Raw genomic sequence first — 19,005 nt, 5'->3', positions numbered from 1 at the left:
CAAAAATATCAAGAAACTAAATAGGATAAGCCTTCCAGGTGCTTGGGTATTAGTTAAGCATCCGACTTTTGATTTCGGCTCATGTCGCGACCTCATGGTTCCTGGGATCGAGCCCCAGTTTGGGCTCTGCACTGGCAGTGTCACGCTGCTCGGGATTCTCTCTCTCTCTCCCTCCCTGTCTCTGCTCCTTTCCCTGCTGGTGCTCGCTGTCTCTCAAAATAAACAAATTAAAAAAAAAAATGATAGTACCTTCCACGTAGCTTTGTTTTAAGAATTGAGTAAGATAGCACATGTGTGTTTTCACCATTTTATTATTTCACAATACAGAGACCTTTTGTCTTACATATTTTAGTGGCTTAAGTTAGATTTTCATAAGCTTATCCTTTGCACATACATGTCAGGGCAGGTATATAAGTAGCCCAGGTTTGCTACCCCAGGAAGATACCTTATCTCTCTGCCTGAGTCCCTGAGAGTATTCAGATTAAATAGATAATATTTATCAATTTTTGGTATTACTTTGATATGGAAAGCAGATTATTCGAGAGATAATTTAACTCATGTTTACACAATATATACAGAGATAAAAGAGAAATTTACCAGATTGCAAAAGGGTTGAATGATTGAGCATATTGATAACCAAATTTGAAATCTCATAGGTGGTTTTTCATATGCGTGATTTTATCTCTCTTCAGGATTACATTGTGGTTCATTCTATTTGTTTATGCCACAAATCATTTTATGTTTTGAGTTTATTAAAAGGCCCATCATTATTCTTCATAACTAATTAGTCTTTTATAGGAATTAATCAGCAATTTCTTTTGTCCAAGAGATGGTAACATCTCAGTTTCAAAAACCTGACCCTTAATATGCTTTAGTAATTGATTCATAAATCTTTCTGAAGGGAGAGTCAAATCAATGGGTTCTTTTAAATAAGCTTTTTATTTTGGAGTCATTTTAGACTTACAAAAAAGTCACAGATAGTACAGAGTTCCCATATACCCTTCACCCAGTTGCCCCTAATGTTAGCATCTTACGTAACAATGGTACATTTGTCAAAACTAAGAGGTTAACATTGGTATACTACTAAGTAAATTCCACACTTTATTTGAATTTCAGCTGCTTTCCCACTGATTTGCTTTTTCTATTCCAAAATCCAGTCCAGGATACCACAAGGTGTATGATTTTTAGATGGTGGATCAGTAGGATCCCAGAGAGAATTAACCATGTTTTTCTTACCTCTCCTTCCTCCTTTTGTCTTACCTCTGGATCTGAATTTCTGCAGATCTTTTTTTCTCTGCCAACAGATAAATGACCTTTCTGGGTCCTTTACCTACCATTTCTGTATTGACAGCTTAGAATTTCAGGATCATGCTTTGAACACTCACTATGTATTTCATTTTATTAATGAATGGGTACTGATCCTTCTGTCTTTCGCTGGGTCTTGCCCTTTAGACATACCAGGTTGAATGGAGTCTGAGAACAGAGGGTGCTTCTTCACTGTCAGAACTACCTTCCAAAAGGAAACAAAGCCCTTCCCTACCCTTTTTCTCCCCTCTCCTCTTCTCTCTTCTTTTTTTCTTCTCTCCTCCCCCAGCTCCCTCCTGGTCCCCCCTGTCCCAGAACAACATTGGATGTTTTGACATAAGCCCTTTCATTTTGCAAAGTAAAGCATGTCCTTGGAAGTGTGGTACCAGATTACTAGCCGTGTCTACGGTCCTAGAGAAAAGCTATGTTTTTGTGTTATAGTTTTACAAAGCACTTTTCACATACATTGTGGAACTTTTTTTTTTTTTTTTTTTAAGTTCAAAGGGCAAGGATTGTTTTTACAAATTGTATTCTAGTGGGAAAATGGAGGCTAAAAGAAGTTAAGTGACTGGATTAGGTGGCAGCAGAGCCAGGATTGTGTCTTGTGATTCTTTCTCTGATGTTCTTGGTCAGTTCTGTAAGTGTATTGGATCCACTTGGAACTTATGAAATACTCGTATAACCAACCCCATATGTCTTGCTCGCTCGCCCCTTTCCCCAGAAATTATAGTTAGGTTGACAGTAAGCCCTTTCTGCTTAAGGGTAGGGCTAATTATAGAATACACTGGGCCTTAAAAATGCTGTTGTTTGTATTAAAAGCACAAAAGCCAGAAACACAGTTTGGTGCAGTGTACATTGTACTGACCCATTTAGGCCGGTTTCCCAAGTTGAAGAAAGAAAATGAACCATGAAAGGGTCTAAAAAAACTCAGCATCTGGAAAGCTTGAGGAAATCCTACGTACAGCTCAGGAGAGGGAAACAATTCCAGGGATGCTCTCTAGGGTCTGAGAACCAGAAACCAGGAAAGGCCAGGGAAAAGAGCAAGGGAGCACAGCCACCTCTCTTTCTTCTTGTATCTCTCTGGCCTCTATCAGGAAGGACTTGTGAGAAATTACGATAAATAGGGACCCGGACGAGTACTACTTTTTGGGAATGACACCAAGAAATTACGTGAGGGACACCTGCATGGGTCAGTCAGTTAAGCATCCGACTCTTGATTTCAGCCAAGGTCATGATCTCATGTTCGTGGATTCAAGCCCCACATCAGGCTCTGTGCTGACCCGGCAAAGCCTGCTCAGGATTCTCTCTCTCTCCTTCCCTCTCCCTGTCTCTCCCCCTCCCTCCCTCTCTCTCTGCCCCTCCCTGGGTCATGCTGTCTCTCTCAAAAGAAGTAAATAAAAACTTAAAAAAAAATTTTTTTTTAAATTACTTGAAACTTTAGTACAGATTGATCATGAGGATAAAATATTTTTAAGACCCCATTTATGGCTTCACTATTCTTACCCCATGTAGAAAAGATCTTGTTTCTCTGTGACTTCCAGTGTTGGGTACTATCACCTTTGCATTCCTGTAACATCTAAAAAGTAGAGAACTACTTGGATTTTATTATTTTTAAATTTTTTTTAAGGTTTATTTATTTTGAGAGAGAGAGAGAGAGAGAGAGAGAGACAGAGTGTGAGCGGGGAAGGGCAGAGAGAGAGAGGGAGACACAGACTCTGAAGCAGGCTTCAGGCTCTGAACTGTCAGCAGGGCTCGAACCCACAAACTGTGAGATATAACCTGAGCTGAAGTCGGAGCTTAGCCAACTGAGCCACCCAGGTGCCCTGGACTTTTATTATTTTTAAGGAACCACTATTTCTTTTTATTATTTATGCATACATGTATATCACCCATAAGACCAGATGACTGGATTTGTCAGGGACCCTTAGAGGGGCATGTGTATTAGCTAAGTTGCATTTTTCTATGACCTTTTAAGTAGAAGTCTGCATTACAGACATCAGGTCTTTCTTTCTTTCTTTCTTTTTAATTTTTTTAATGTTTATTTATTTTTGAGAGAGAGAGACAGAGCACAAGCAGGGGAGGGGCAGAGAGAGAAGAAAATACAGAATCTGTGCTGTCAGCACAGAGCCTGATGCAGGGCTCGAACCCATGAACCATGAGATCGTGACCTGAGCCGAAGTTGGACGCTTAACTGACTGAGGCGCCCAGGCTCCCCAGACATTGTGAGCTTCTCTTTCCCATTAGGTGTAAGAATTCCATGAGAATGAGAACCACGTCTTTTTCATACTTGTAGTACCCAGTACTCTAGTACCCAACTGTGGCTTTGAGAGGGCAAAAGATCTTGAATGGATGAATTGAATAATGGGAAGAATCTAACTGCTTAGTTAGGATGTGGTGTCTTGAGTATTTCTTTGAAAGTACTCTTCACTCTTGTAACCCATGGAAGTGTAAACACCACTGAAGGCAGTGACTTTGTCCATTGCTGTATTTCCAGCAGCAAGCAAAATATCTGGCATATATTAGTAGAACCTCATATCTCTTGAATGAATGCCTGAGAAGAGTTTTGACAAGAAACTAGGGAAGAACTAAAGGAGGCATGGATATGAGGTGAATTGGTGTGTTTACCAACTAGTGTGTGAAGCAAATAAACACAAAGTGAATAAATGACACTGCGTGCCCATAACTTTTTTTTTAAGTTTATGTATTTATTTTGAGGGGGGGGGGTGGCAGGGGCAGAGAGAGGTGGGGAGGGAAAGAATCCCAAGCACTGGCAGTGTGGGGCTTGATCTCACGACTGTGAAATCATGACCTGAACTGAAATCAAGGGTCAGATACAACCAGCTGAGCCACTCAGGTGCCCCAATTTATTTATTTTAATACAGTTTACCCCAAGGTCTCTCTGTGTTTTAAGGAGTTTTAGTATCTTAAATAATTGACTATATATACAGTAGTAAAGAGGATATGTGAAAAGGTGGTTATTACAGAGCATATGGAGGAGAAACTATGAATTCCAGGGTCTGACCTCTCTCATATCCTTCATTCTTTTCTTGTAAAACCTTAATCATAACTTGTACTTTTGATATGTGATTTGCTGTGTGTTTCCCCACTGGACTGAAAACTTTATATAGGAGCAGAGACCACAGGTGTATCCAGCACTTAACATGGGGCCTGACACATGGTAGTTACTTAGTGAATATTCGTTTGGCGGATGAATGAGAAATGAACAGAGATGTGTGTCTCTATCCCGACTTCCGGTCTCCATTTTGCTGGTGATGCTATAAAGTGACCTAGGCAGCAGAACATGAGGAGTACCCTCTTCTGGGACATCCTTCACCTGTTTTTAATCATATAGTCTAAGGATGGAAGTAGTGAATATTCAGAGAATAGGCTTTGGTTCTAAGTGATAGTTGATGTGGTTTTACAATTTGGGTATCACTAAATGATTTTTTAAGGCATGGGAGATAAACAGGTACAAAATACACCAGTAAAATCGGTGTAATTCACTGCTGCAAAGATGAGTATTCTAATTATTAGCATTGCTAAGCTCCCCCTAAGGCTAAAACCCACCCTGTTCCTTCTCTGATCATCCCAGTGAAACAGATTCTCCAGTTTGAAGTTAGAGGTGGTGATGTCTGTTGTTGAATTAAGTTGTATTTGCTTATTTATTCTGGGACTGGTACCTAAAGGTTATGGAGGGGAAAACAGTGGACCAGTTACTAGGAGATCCAGCTTTGGAAATGTCCCTGCAGTCAGAATCTTCCTTGAAGAGGTTTTACTGAACAAAGGATGATGCCAAAGGAGGGTTTTGGTTTTTTTGTGGTCATTCCCGTACTAACCCCCTTCCTGTTCTTTTCTGCTTCCCTCATAAATACTTTATCCTCTACTCCAGAAGCCTTTGTGGAATCACTAATGGGTAAATATGAATAAGGGGGAGGACAACCTTCCAAGATGCACATTTCCCTCCCCAGTGAAATCCAGGACCACTGACCAGTGGAAGCCACAGTGCTGGGCTTGAGGACGCATCACTTACTTTTTGCTGTTTCTTTCTAGTCCTGACTCATGTATTTGTTTGAGGTGTCCATTTCTGGGACATTACCCCTCGAATGCCATCAACCCACTTCCATGGCCTTACAGGGCAGAAATATATGACGTTTACTCCTTTGCTTTGATTTCCCAGGAAACCAATTATACAAATAGCAATTGATCACCTTTGTTCGAAATAGGTAGAAAACTTGACTAATTCTGATTAATTCCTGATTAATTTTAGAGACACATGATATATTAAATTTGTGGAATTCAATAACAGTGAAAGGATAAAGACTCATGCATGTACACATATAGGTATTTTTGTTTAATTTTTATCGACTTGAAGAGTGGAGAAGAAATCTGAATGCTGGTGTATAATGAATAGAGAGATTTTGTCAAATTCCTACTCTTTTGAATCTACTTGGCCTAGCACTGCCTATGAATATGATCATTTGAACTTGTGTCAGATACTCCTTGGTGATGGCGGGTGTGCATTAAATGTACTAGCACATAGTGAGTTATTAAATGATTTCTTCTAAAATGCATAATCCCTAAAGTCTGGACACATAATAGGCATTTTATTTAGAGTGCTTAGAATTGAGAGGAATTAAGTTAGACTAAGGGGAAATTCATATAGATAACCTATTACTTTGTAGTTGAAAGTTTTAGAAGAAGGATGTGTATATATACACAACCAAACAGATCAATTCTAAAACAAAATTAAGTAGAGACTGACAACTATAGTTTGGAGTTTATTGCTTAGGTCTTTTTTTTTTTTTAATCCTCCTTATAAACATTGTTCAAATTGGCAGGGGAGGGTTGTGCAACGTATAAGACAGTACCTATCTATAGTCAGGTTGTACCAATACTCCAGACAGTACTGATACAGGGTGAATTCTATTATTTGAATGGGGAACTTGGTCAGATTTCAGAAAAGCATGGAGTTTAGAGTTCACTGCTGAGAGGGGACAGGATGGAATTTTCAGATAACTGGACTTTAATTTCATTTAGTTTTACAGATGGAAAGATTTATTAGATAAACTTTCCTCTTTGAGCTAGGCTTGTTCTAAAACAAGAGGTAAATTGGCCTTTACTGTGTTCTCCATAGAAAACTTGAGTCATAGACTTTTTGCTCTCATGAGGCAACAAGTTTTTCAGTCAAGAAGTTTGCATAATATCCCTTATGGCCCTATATATAGATGGGTTATTTAGGAGGGCTGCTGATTGATATTTCAGACTTATTTTTGGATGATGGCCAGAGTTTTCATTAGTTATTGTTTCTTTGAAGTGTTCAGACTTACTAAATTGTAAGTAAGTTTCTTAAATTTCTAAATTTCTCTATTTGCACAAATCAAATCAATTTGTTGTATTTAATCATTTCCTGGGGTGCCTGAGTGGCACAGTTGGTTGAACATCTTGATCTTGGCTCAGGTCATGATCTCACAGTTTGTGAGTATCGAGTCCCACATTGGGTTGTGTGCTAATGATGTGGAGCCTGCTTGGGATTCTGTCTCTCCTTCTCTCTGCCCTTCCCTGCTTGTACTCTCACTCGCTCGCGCTCTCTCTCTCAAAATAAATAAACTTAAAATTTTTTTAAATCATTTTCTAATAGCTCATCTTACGCTGGGCTTTAGAAACACTGTGTATAAAAGTTGACAGATATTTTCCCTTTTTTCCTCTTACTTTCTTTCCTCTAAAGAGATGTATAGTATTAAATGCCCATACTCTAGAATCACAAAGACCTGTACTAAATTCTCATGCCAGCACTTTGGAGCTGTGTGACCCAAGGCAAAATTTTGAAGGTCTGATCCTTAGTTTCCTTATCTGTAAAATGGAGATAATAAGTGTACCATCCTCATGGGGCTTTTTTTTTTAATTAAATTAAAAGCATGTCAGTCACTTAACAGGGTCTGACACATAGCAATGCTCGATGACTCCTAGCTATTAACTATTTGCATTTTATTTTTATAATTAATGTTGCTGCTAATCTATGGTTCTAATTTATCTGAAATCAAATTCTTAGATTAATTTAAATTTATTTTACTGAAGTATCACCCAAACTCCTTTGACCTTGGCCTGAACCATCCATTTTCCTCAGTCCCTTTGTCTGTCTCACCAGAGAACCCATCCAGGTGCTCATATTCCATGCCTCTTGTTTCCGCAGCTTCTGGAAGACTCTGGAGAAGCAGAGAAATAGGAAACCCAAGTTCTAGAGTCAGAATGTTTGGGTTCAAATTCTGTTGCACTTCTTATTAGTGGAATAATCTTAGGTAAATTACTTCACGCTGGGCCTTATTTTTCTACCTCTAAAATGGGATTAGTAATGCCCATGTTTCTCCGTAGTGGGGTGTTAGGTTAAATGAGTTAAAACATTAGAGGACATGGGACGATGTTTGGCACAGAGCACACTTTCTATAAATGCCACTACTGTGGCTGTTGTTTTATCCATTTATTTTGCAAGGCTTTAGGTGTTAATTTATAAAAAATAATAGTTATAACCTCCTGATTAGATCTCTCAGACTATATGTATTACCATTTTGAGATATAGTTCAATTCAAGAAACAATTATTAAATGCTTACTGTGTATTAAGTACTATGGAGGGCATATAGTAATAAGATATTTTCTCTGCTCTCCAGGAGTTTATAAACTGGTAGGAGAGATAACTACATTCAGGGGGTAACTATTACACAGAGTAAACTATTACTATACTTTCTATAACAGATAAAAGGTAGTTGCCAGGAGGTCTAGAGTAATTCTGCATGCTGGGGAGTCAGGAAGGTCAGATGGAAAGGGTAGGTATTTCCAGGTGAAGTGAATAAACAGGCCAGTACATGAGACTTGAGGAAGAGTCATTAGCCAGCCTTGATTGGGGTGCTTACAGTGGGAGAGCCCGGGAGTGCTCAGTGCAACATAGCAAAACTGTGGCACCAGTAACTTGGTAAGAGGAGGAGTGTGAGGGAGGTGGAGGAGTTGAAGTTGGCTCAAAAATTTTAATACTAGTTCAGGAGTCAGGGAGTGGGGGGCTTTGCAGATAGTGCTTCCATTTAGAGAGGTGAGGATGGAAAGTGGGTTAGGTTTTTGGGAGAAAGACACATTCTACTTTGGACCTGCTGAATTTGAGATGTAGTCAGGAGCCTAGTTAGAGTTCTGCCATTCTTGGAGGCATTCTTAAAAACTGCTCTATGAATGGAAAAGGCAGGTACCTAAGGTAACGTGATTCCTAATAAATTTTTTTTTTTTCTCAACGTTTTTTTTTTATTTAATTTTGGGACAGAGAGAGACAGAGCATGAACGGGGGAGGGGCAGAGAGAGAGGGAGACACAGAATCGGAAACAGGCTCCAGGCTCCGAGCCATCAGTCCAGAGCCTGACGCGGGGCTCGAACTCACGGACCGCGAGATCGTGACCTGGCTGAAGTCGGACGCTTAACCGACTGCGCCACCCAGGCGCCCCACGTGATTCCTAATAGATGCAGGTCTCCCTCACATGTGACTTGCAGAGACCTTACAGTTGCAGACTTCTCATGTAAGGGGAGTCTCCCTGGCTCAGGAGATAACCTGAGATAACCCTCCTCCTCTGAACATGTTCACACTTAGCCTTTGAATGCAGGCTGTGCCGTGGTCATTCTGCGTGGTGTGCAGTGGGAATGCCCTTTAGGTTTCATTGGCATTTGAAATAGAGATCACTGACTTTTAACTTCATAAAAATGGCTATGGAGTTGTTTCATTAGGTGATTAGAGTAGAAATAGAAGAAATACTCGTTGCCCTCTCCTAGCCCACGTGCGCTTTGACTCATGTAGCTTGGTGGTTTCACCTCAACAGAAAAAAAAGCTCTAAATGAAAGTAAGAGGAAGAAAAGAGTTATATTAATGGTAAAATGTTTTCTGGTCGAGAGAAATGCGTTGCTCAGTTAAAAGTACATGTAATTTTTAGATGCAAAAGAAAAGATTTTACAAATAACCAATACTTCCTGATCTGTGTGAATACCGTGTCTTTGCTGCACTCATGATGGTAAACACATGCTACCAGGAAGACAGTGTAGACCATCTAGAAAGCCTTTCCTGCTGGGTGTTGGTCCTCATTATATTTCCTTTGAGTTAAGAACTTGTGTTTTTTTAGTCTTAGGAGGAGGATACAGTGTTGTAGGAGGTTTTGAGCAAGAGGCAAGACTTTGGTACTTTGTGGATTGTTATCGCCCTGCAAGACCCTTCGCAACTTCCTCTCGCCGCCCACAGCAGAATACGGAAACCCTGCTGTATCAGGCCACTTCTGCAATTATAGACAGTCCCAGTTAAAGGGACCCTTCTTTCACACTACACCCTTCTGTGCGGGAGACCTTCTCTGCATTTGACAATGTGTCTTTTGTGGTGGAATGCCCAGCTGAACCTCCATGTCTCCTCTCTCTTTGCCGCCCTACAGTGCTGCAGTTGAAGCTCCAGCAGCGCCGGACTCGAGAAGAACTGGTGAGCCAAGGGATCATGCCGCGTAAGTGCCTCTCTCTCTTTCTCTCAGCGTTTGCTAGAGTTGCGTTTTCAACATGGCTCGCATGCCTAGTATGCTGTGGGAAGGATCTAACAAAACGAGGGCGACAGATTTCATTTGTCACCTTCTTTTCTTGTGCTTTTCCAAGTTCCGGGGCTTTCAGTCACTAATAGTTAACTGCCCTTATTGATCAGGTTCTGTGAAACAAACAGCATTAGGTTTACTGGTGCCATTGAACCATCCTTAGCTTTTGAATTGCACCTTTCAGGGGTTTCTACTCCCTATTAGGAGTACTTCCCTACTTCCCTACTTCCCTTTTAGGAGGAGCAAATCTTGAGCTGGGGTTTTGTGAAGAAGAACCTACCTCTTGCATGTGTTTTGCCTTAGGTGTTTAGGTTCTTGGCAAGGGAAAACCCTTTTCTACCTGGTATTTTATTTTGAATCAACTGTGGTTTTCTTTAGAGTGAGATTCTCAGATACCCTATGGCTGGCATGGGTGTGATTGTGCTTGTGGGGTTCTTGCAGAGCTGGGTTTACTGGGTGCACAACTCACTACATCACTTGGGGAGAAATGAAACCGACATTGGAATCCGTGAGAAGTAAGAAAATTTGCTTTTTATACCAACAGCATTATAAAGTGGAAACTGGCACCAGCAACATTTTGCTCTTTTTGACATTTCTTTTTAAGTCATCAGTGGAGAACTTAAGCTTTCCCTTCTTTCTTTTCTCTTGTGTGTTATTGCTACTTGGACACACCCTAATGAAGTTTAAAAAAAAAAAAAAAAAAAAAGGAAAAAGTCCTATAACAGAGTCTGTAAGTCTCTAGCTTCATAGAGAGAGAACTGATGTTTTTCACCTTAATGCAGCATTGACCTGCTGCCACTGTATTTTCCTAATTCTCATTCACTTACTCACTCAGAATATTTGGGAACCTATATGTGCCCATTGATGCAGCAAGATAAATCCAGCTTCTGCTCTCAGGAGCTTTATGTTTAAAAGGAGAATAGTGATAGTACACAAGGAGACAAATAAACAAGATAATTTCAGAACATGGAAATTACATAATTTCCAAGTTTGTTACGACGTAAGCTAACTGGCTGGTGTGGAATAATAGGAATGAGATGGGGTTACTTTGGATAAAGATGGTCAGGAAAGGCCTCCCTGAGGAGGAAATATGTGAGCTGAGGTCTGAAGGATGAGATGGAGTCAGCCATGCAGAAGCAGGCAGAGGACCAGGGGAAAGGGAGAACAAGCATAAGAGCCTAGTGCAGGTAAGAGCCGGTTTGAAACGTTTGAAAACATCAAGGAAGCCAGCGTGGCTGGGGCCTGGTGAGTGAAGGGAGAGCAGGCCAAGTTAAGATTGGCAGGGTGGGCGGGGCTATCAACTACACGGAAGAGGTGGGTTTTATTTTAGGTACAGTGTGAAGCCCTTGAAGCCTTTTAAGCGAGTAAGGATGGGATTTGATTCAGGGCATGGTAATGGCAGGTCCATTTCTAAGAGCTAGAACCTTATAGCAGCTGTAAGGAATCTGAGGTCTGTTTCTGTCCTAAGCATCAGCCAGGAACTTAAGTCTCAAATTCAGCTTCGGGTTTACTGCAATTAACTACCAAACCATTTACCCACATTATGCTGCAATCTTCTCTGGCTTTCCAGTGAAGGACATCCCGCCCCCACCCCTTAAAGAGTCAAGAGCAGATGGCTTGTGCAGTGGATCAATAATGTGATCAGGTAGGGCAGTGATGTGCTTTACAAAACACTCCAGATCTGCCTCCCTAGAAACCTTTGTAGAGGGACGGGTCACTCAGAGTCTCATCTCCTTGTCCCTTTCACCAAGGACATCATGTGTTTAATGTCTTCTCTGTGCCCAGGGTAGTCTTAGAGAAATTAAAGAAATTTGAGGCAAATTAGTTACCTGCCCTCAAGACATTTAACAGTTTATTTGGGTGGCTAAAATCCACCGATGCACAAAATAAAGAGCAATTCAGCATCCTGTGGGGTGCTGACTAATTACAGTACAAGTTCTGAGAGCATAATGCTACTTCTCAGGATCTGTAAGATGTTCAGTGTCTAAAAGCCTTGCATTCTCCCACCTGTCTTTCAGTTGGTACCAGGGGCTACTATAGATCACTGTTTAATATGATTTATTGGGTACAGTCCTCCTGTTTAGCATTTCTTGTAGTATTCTCTGTTGTTAAGACAAATGATGCTTCACTTACTGCAGTTGCTTATAGATTTCCCTCCAACTGCACTGTGAGCTCCTTGAGAAAGTAACTTATTTATATTCCTGTCTCCAGTGCCTGGCACTGAATGAATGAATCAAGACATTCGGTTGTAAAGTGTGATATGTGTGTGTGTGAATGACAGACACACAGAAGCAGATACTACTCTGTTGCAAACTCGTTGGAATTCTGGGCATGGAATTTGGGATGACACTTCTATCAGGAGCGCAGGTTCTAAAATGTTTTGAATATCTAATTGTATACTCTGTTGTTCTCTGTATCTGTGAAGTGAGAATAATTGCGCTTCTTGTAGGATTAGAAGTGATCTGCCTCAGTGAGAATACAGCATCTTCCTCCTACCAAGAACTACCTTTGGCTATGGACACAGTCTTGGTTTTCAGCTTTTCTAGTGAAGGAAGTAGGTGGCAAACTCTTAGATTATGGGAGCTCTAGAATGTTGATGCCTGGGAATAGTTTCAGGTGTGAAATTCCCTGTTCACCTACATACCTGGTGATACACAGATAGGTTCTGAGTTCACAAAGCTGAGGGTTTTTGTTTGTTTTTTGGGTTTTTGGTTTTTGGTTTTTGGGTTTTTTTTTTTGTTTGTTTGTTTTTGTTTTTTTTGCCAACTGTGCACCCTCTGAGTGAACCTTCTTCTTTACCATAGTCCTGTGCTCTCTACCCTTACTCTTGTTGTAACCTCCAACACCCTGTGCCTCCCTGACCTCCCCACCACCTGCCATCTTCTACCAGCCCCACTTCTCATCCTCCAGTCCACATCTTTCAAAGAAAACGTGAGCAGTGCTGGAGACAACTTGTAAGTGACCAGCAAGTTGTTGATTATTGGAGATTTGGAGACCTGAACAAGTAATCTGGTTGGAAGGGCCTATTTCTTTCCCATCTTGCTAGCCTGAGGAGTTTCTGTAAAGCGTGTTTATATGTAAGTTTGCTGTACAACTTAGGAAGTAGGTAGGGCCTCAAACTGGGGAAAGGAGTGGTGTAGTCATGGCTGCATTTTGCCTCATCATTTCTGTGTTTATATCTTTTATCAAGTTCTTCTCATTCCAATCTTATTTATAGCTCTGGGAAGAAAAGCCCACCCACCTCATCTCCCAGAATACTCCTACACAGTTGCCACGTAGGACTGGCTTTCAGTTCTGACAGCGTATCTGTAGGACACCATGTCTTCAATGGCTCCCTTTGCACTCAGGGTGGTTGAGGTTCTGCATATCATTCTAAGTTGGAGTATGACCTTTCATAAAGTGTAGGGAATTAAAGAATCTCCCAATCCCACTGCTGCTTGATGTGCTCTGTTCATGGCATCTAAACTATGGGGTTTGGAAGTTGGTTTCTGATGTGTATTTTAAACAGGATCACTTCCCAGCATCTGTCATTCTCCTCATGTAAATATGTGTCTCACATTTAACACTGTATAAACCCTACCAAATACAGAGTGCCAGATAACAAAGGATTACATAATCCAGGCCCTGAGCTTTCTTTAATAATGTCTGAAGCGCCACATACCTTGAGGGAAAGGAGAGATGGCACAGATAGGAAACTGATGTTCAAGTCCAAAGAGTAAGCCCAGCAATGCTGCTGTACCCAGAATGAAGACTCCTAGAAGAGACGGGTCATGTGTGCTACACTTTGTTCTCAGACAGAACTTCCCCCACAGCCTTCCTTTCTCTTTGACATTTAAAGGTGTACAAGGTCATAAGGTTTAGGTGAAAATTAAGAAAAATGTTCTGGCAGTGAGAGCTGCTGCAGAGGAATAACCTTTTAAAGGAAAACACGAACATTCTCCTGATCCCAGACAAATGAGAAAAAAGTTTCCTGTAATCTTTCTGAATATGAAAGAAGAACTTTGTCTGCTTCTTCCTTCTTAGCCTTTTGTTAGTCTATTGTGAATCCTTGAGAAAAGCATAGAGTAGCATGTTTCTAATGCTGTAATTAACCCTCAGTTCATTATTTTCCCATGTGCATGTAGTAGAAAAACCTTGGTACCTTGGCAAGCATGTGAAGAAATCAGGTTTTGTCCTGTAGATTCTCTAAGAACCTTGCTCCATTGCTTGAGTGAGCTTGTTTTTTCACTTTATTTTATTTTTGTTTAAGTTTATTCATTTATTTGAAAGAGTGAGCATGAGCAGGGCAGGGTTAGAGAGAGGGGGAAAGAGAGAATCCCAAGTGGGCTCCACACTGTCAGGGCAGAGCCTGGTGCAGGGCTTGAACCCACGAGCTGTGAGATCATGACCTGAGCCGAAGTTGGAGGTTTAACAAACTGAGCCACCCAGGCGCCCCTATTTTTTCACTTTAAATGGCATTTCTGTGCAGCCAGCCAGTGCCATTGGTGACATTTAACCACTGAATGGTTAGGAGAATCCAAAGAGTGTGAAGGCAACACAGTGCACAGAGGGCAGCCACTTGGTATCAATCCAGAAGCCTCTCAAACTACCTAGCCCCTGAAGGGTGCTCAAACACGTGGCTAAGTGAAAAAGTGAGCAAATTGGTCTGTTTTGACTGGATCATACAAACAGGCCCTGTATCTCTCACATTGAAACTGGAAAGAACAGCTTTATGTAATGAGGTCTCACCACTCTGTACTTTTAATAAACTTTGCCATATCTTGACTCCCTAACCTTTAGTTCTGCAGCTTAATCCCTTTGTCATGGTTCAGCTGTCATTGTTAGCCAAGTGATACATACACATAGAGACAGTGTGGCCCTGTTGTAGCACTCATAGCTTATCTGTCATTTTAATTGGGCCCCAGTGTTAGCTGGAAATCTCCTGTTCATCTGATTATAGCAATCTCTGCACCAAGAAGACATTTTTTTTAAATTTATTTTTAAGTTTATTTTGAGAGAGAGCGAGAGCATGAGTGGGATAGGAGCAGAGAGAGAGGGGGAGAGAGAATTCCAAGCAGGCTTTGCACTGTCCTCGCAGGGCCCAACTCGGGGCTCCAACTCAAATTGTTGAGATCATGACCTGAGCCGAGATCAAGAGTTAGACACTTAACTGACTGAGCCACCCAGGCACCCCAAGAAATTTCTTTTAAATTCTAACAAGAGGTTTTTTTTTGTTTGTTTGTTTGTTTTGTTTTGTTTTTTTTAACATTTATTTATTTTTGAGACAGAGAGAGACAGAGCATGAATGGGGGAGGGGCAGAGAGAGAGGGAGACACAGAATCGGAAGCAAGCTCCAGGCTCTGAGCCATCAGCCCAGAGCCCGACTCGGGGCTCGAACTCATGGACCGTGAGATCGTGACCTGAGCCGAAGTCGGACACTCAACCGACCGAGCCACCCAGGCGCCCCTAACAAGAGGTTTTTTAATGGCTTGCAGTATCAGGATTGATTACTATGATCCCTTTGTCTTGGAAGCTGAATTTCTTCTTAATAATATTTTTATTTGTAACTTGAGAATCGTTACTAATAATATTCTTTACCAAATGTACAAACTGAGTTTCCAGATTCTTTTTCTTTAGTACAAATGGGTCAAATCCATTTTGGTAAAGCTCTTTTAAAACTGATTTTTGTTTTTGTAAACCCTAAGAGAATAAACCAACCTCCTGAAGCCTCAGAGTTTCTTGTAATGAGAAAAAGGCTGTAATTTAACTCTGTCATCTAGTAAGTTGGTGATGGCATGGGATCTTTTCCCCAAGTTACTAGAATTCACAAGAACTAGCCGCTAGACCAGCCCTGTCCAATAGCACTGTCAACAGTGATAGAAATAATATGTAACGCTAGCCACTATCCACATGGGATGTTGAGCACTCAAAATGTGGTTAGCTTGAGTGAAGAGCTAAATTTTTTTTTAAATGTTTATTTATTTATTTTGAGAGAGGGAGAGAGAGAAAGAGTGTGTGTGTGTGTTGGATGCCTATGTGTGTGTGTGCACGCACGCACGCACGGAGGAGGAGCAGAGGGAGAGGGGGAGAGAGAATCCCAAGCAGTCTCTGTGCTGTGAGCACAGAGCCCAGCGCAGGGCTCGATCTCATGAACTATGAGATCATGACCTGAGCTGAAATCAAGAATCGGACGCTTAACCAACTTTGCCACTCAGGTGCCCCAAGAGCTGAATTTTCAACTTTAACTAATTTAAATTTAAATAGTCACGTATGGATGGTGGCTATTGTATTAGTGGAGTTTTACACCTTACTCTCCCACTTAGGAACAAGGTGACTTTGGGCAACTCAGTTAACTTTTCTGAACTCAACTTCTACTTTTATAAAAAGGGGATAATAACTCTTCTTACCTATCCACAGAGTTAGTTTGGAAATAAATGAGGCGATATGTTGTTCATGCTTTTGAAGTATAGGCACTGTTATTCTCAAGAATGAGAGGAGCATTAGCTTGGCTCTATCATCTCGTGAATCTGAAAGCAGTATACGCACACACACACATACACACACACACACACACACACACACACACACACATACACATATATCTTATTAATTTCTCTCAAAACCAATGTTTGGGAACAGGAACTATTTTTCAATAAATAACCTCTTATTTGCATTTTCATCTTTACAACAGTTGCTGAAAATTATTGAGTCAGAGAACCACTAGCCAACATGGTACTCTGTTAAGACTGTTTCCATTTTGGTTGTATAGTAACAAGACTATCATTTTATTAGCTTGCTGTCTCCATGGCAGTGGATGCTTCTTTTTTACTCTCTCTTAAAACAAATAAATAAGTGGGTTGGAAATAGTGTTTTTTAAAATCTCTGGGCAACTTGCCAAGAGACAGAAATGTTCACCAGTGGGGACACAGAGGTGATTTCAGGAGAGATGAGGGTCTGGTTTGAGTCTGGATTGCCCTTTTCTTTTTAAAACTTAGGTCTAAGTTGACAAAATTATAGGCTTCCTGGAAATGTCATTTGTCTTGCTTTTTAAGTGAAGTGTTACAGTGTTCAAGGCTTCTGTCTCAGTGGGTACTTTGTAGATTCTGAGTCTAGGTGGGAGCAGAGGTGAGTGCAGATCTGCACCTCGGCTTCTGTCATTTCCCATTTGCTCCAGTCCACTTGGGAGTGGCTAGAAGCTCTGTGGCAGTCTGAACTGCTGTTCCTATGAGCCAGAGAAATTTGGCCAAGATGCAGCCCATGTCCCTCTCCAGTAAGAACCCAGAAAAGGCATTCTCCAAGCCCCAATTTTGCCCACTGCCTCTGGTCTAGTCTATGCCCTCAGGCTCATGCTTCCTTTATTTTTCTTTTTTTTTAATTTTTAATTTTTTTTTTTAAACAGAGAGAGAGCTCAAGCAGGAGAGAGGGGCAGAAGGAGAGGGAGAGAAAGAGAATCTTAAGCTTGACTTGGGGCTCAATCCCATGACCCTAGGGTCATGGCCTGGCCAAAATCAACATTCGGATATTCATTTGACTAAGCCACCCAGGCACCGTCATGCTTCTCTTAGATACTGACTCTCACAAATATTCTTGCAACTCATTTGGCTCTTTTGTTTATTTTGTTTATTTTTTTTTAAAGTTTCATTTATTTATTTTGAGAGAGAGAGAGAAAGCATGAGCAGGGGAGGGGCAGAGAGAGGGAAAGAGAATCCCGAGCAGACTCCACCCTGTCACCACAGAGCCTGACGTGGGGCTCAAATTCATGAACGGTGAGATCATGACCTGAGCAGAAATCAAGAGTCGGACGATTAATGGACTGAGCCACCCAGGTGCCCTCCATTTGGCTCTTTAGATATATAAATATCTTTGTTTGAAAGAGCTAGTTGCCTTTTCTTTTTTTTTTTTTTCTTTAATTAAAAAATGTTTATTAATTTACTGTTTGGGGGGTGGGGGGGGGGCAGGGGCAGCAGGGCAAGGAGTGATCAGAGAGCAAGGGAGAAAGAGAATCCCAAGCAGGCTTCATGCTCAGCACAGAGCTGGACACTGGGTTCAGTCCCGTGAACCACAAGATGACCACCTGAGCCAAAATCAGAGTTGGATTCTTAATGGACTGAATCACCCAGTGCCCCTAGTTGCCTTTTTCTTCTAAAAATTGAGATATAATTGACATATAACATTATATTAGTGTCAGGAGTACAATATAGCCTTTTTTTTTTTTTTTTTTTTAAGATGCAGTGAACACTGCCTGATTGAGATGATGTTTCTTCAGCTTGGAAGTGTGACCCTTTCACTGTAGTTGAATGTCACGTTTACATGGCATTTGAGAAATAGCAGTGTAAAAATGTGTCCTAGGATTGGTGCTAATCTGATCCCTAAACCTGAAGCTGAGAGAAAATTGTGTGAGACACATGGCCTCAGCAGTTTTGTCTCAGGAGACCAGCTGAGTGTATCACTCCTGGGTGTTAAATGTTGTATTTCTGATAGATGTCAGCGACCTCATCTCTCTTCCTGCTATTGTAGGATTTCTTCTCTCAGTGGTTAGTGACTAGCATCAAACCTCCTCCTTGGCCAGTTGGTAACAGATCCTAAAATAGGACTCTAGAGTGAGTTGTATGTTTATGTTCTGAGCATATTCATTGTTGAATTCAAAGAAGAATTTTAATAGGAAGCTCTGTTGAACAGGCCATCAAAAGTAGCCTTCTTGATATGGGTTCTTGATACAATTTAATATCTAAAAAGTACAGTAGAAAAAAAAGGTGGGGGTTGGTGTCTGGGTGGCTCAGTTGGTTAAGCGTCCACACTTGATTTCTGCTCAGGTCAAGATCTCACAGTTCGTGAGTTCAAGCCCCACATCAGGCTCTGCACTGACAGCTCAGAGTGTGCTTGGGATTCTTTCTCCCTCTCTCGGTGCCCCTCCCATGCATGCTTTCTCTCTGTGTCTCAAAATAAATAAAAACTTAAACAAAAGAAATTACAGTGGATATTCAGTTTTATTTAATAATTCTTGAAGTGTCTGAGATAGCCAAGGCCAACTTCTTTTCAAGGTAATAAATGGAGTAAAGGAGTTTATAAAAGTCACTTGTTGAAGCTACTCACAGAGTTTACCTGTACAATTACAAATGTAAAGAATCA

At 41.0% G+C, this 19,005-nt stretch overlaps 1 protein-coding gene across 7 annotated transcripts in view; it reads left to right on the top strand.

Annotated features, from left to right (window-relative positions):
• The window catches only part of MRTFA (myocardin related transcription factor A), a 212,892-nt gene that overhangs the window by 160,322 nt on the left and 33,565 nt on the right, over positions 1–19,005 (top strand). For all 7 annotated transcript variants that reach the window (XM_042993350.1, XM_042993349.1, XM_042993347.1 and 4 more), the window contains one exon: positions 9,751–9,816. In XM_042993350.1, the coding sequence (XP_042849284.1) occupies positions 9,751–9,816 (66 nt within the window). The remainder of the gene's footprint in view (positions 1–9,750; positions 9,817–19,005) is intronic.

Source organism: Panthera tigris, chromosome B4 (genome assembly GCF_018350195.1).
Source record: "Panthera tigris isolate Pti1 chromosome B4, P.tigris_Pti1_mat1.1, whole genome shotgun sequence".
NCBI lineage: Eukaryota > Metazoa > Chordata > Mammalia > Carnivora > Felidae > Panthera > Panthera tigris.
Note: the sequence above shows the minus strand (reverse complement) of the source record. Positions and strands in the feature narration are given on the sequence as shown.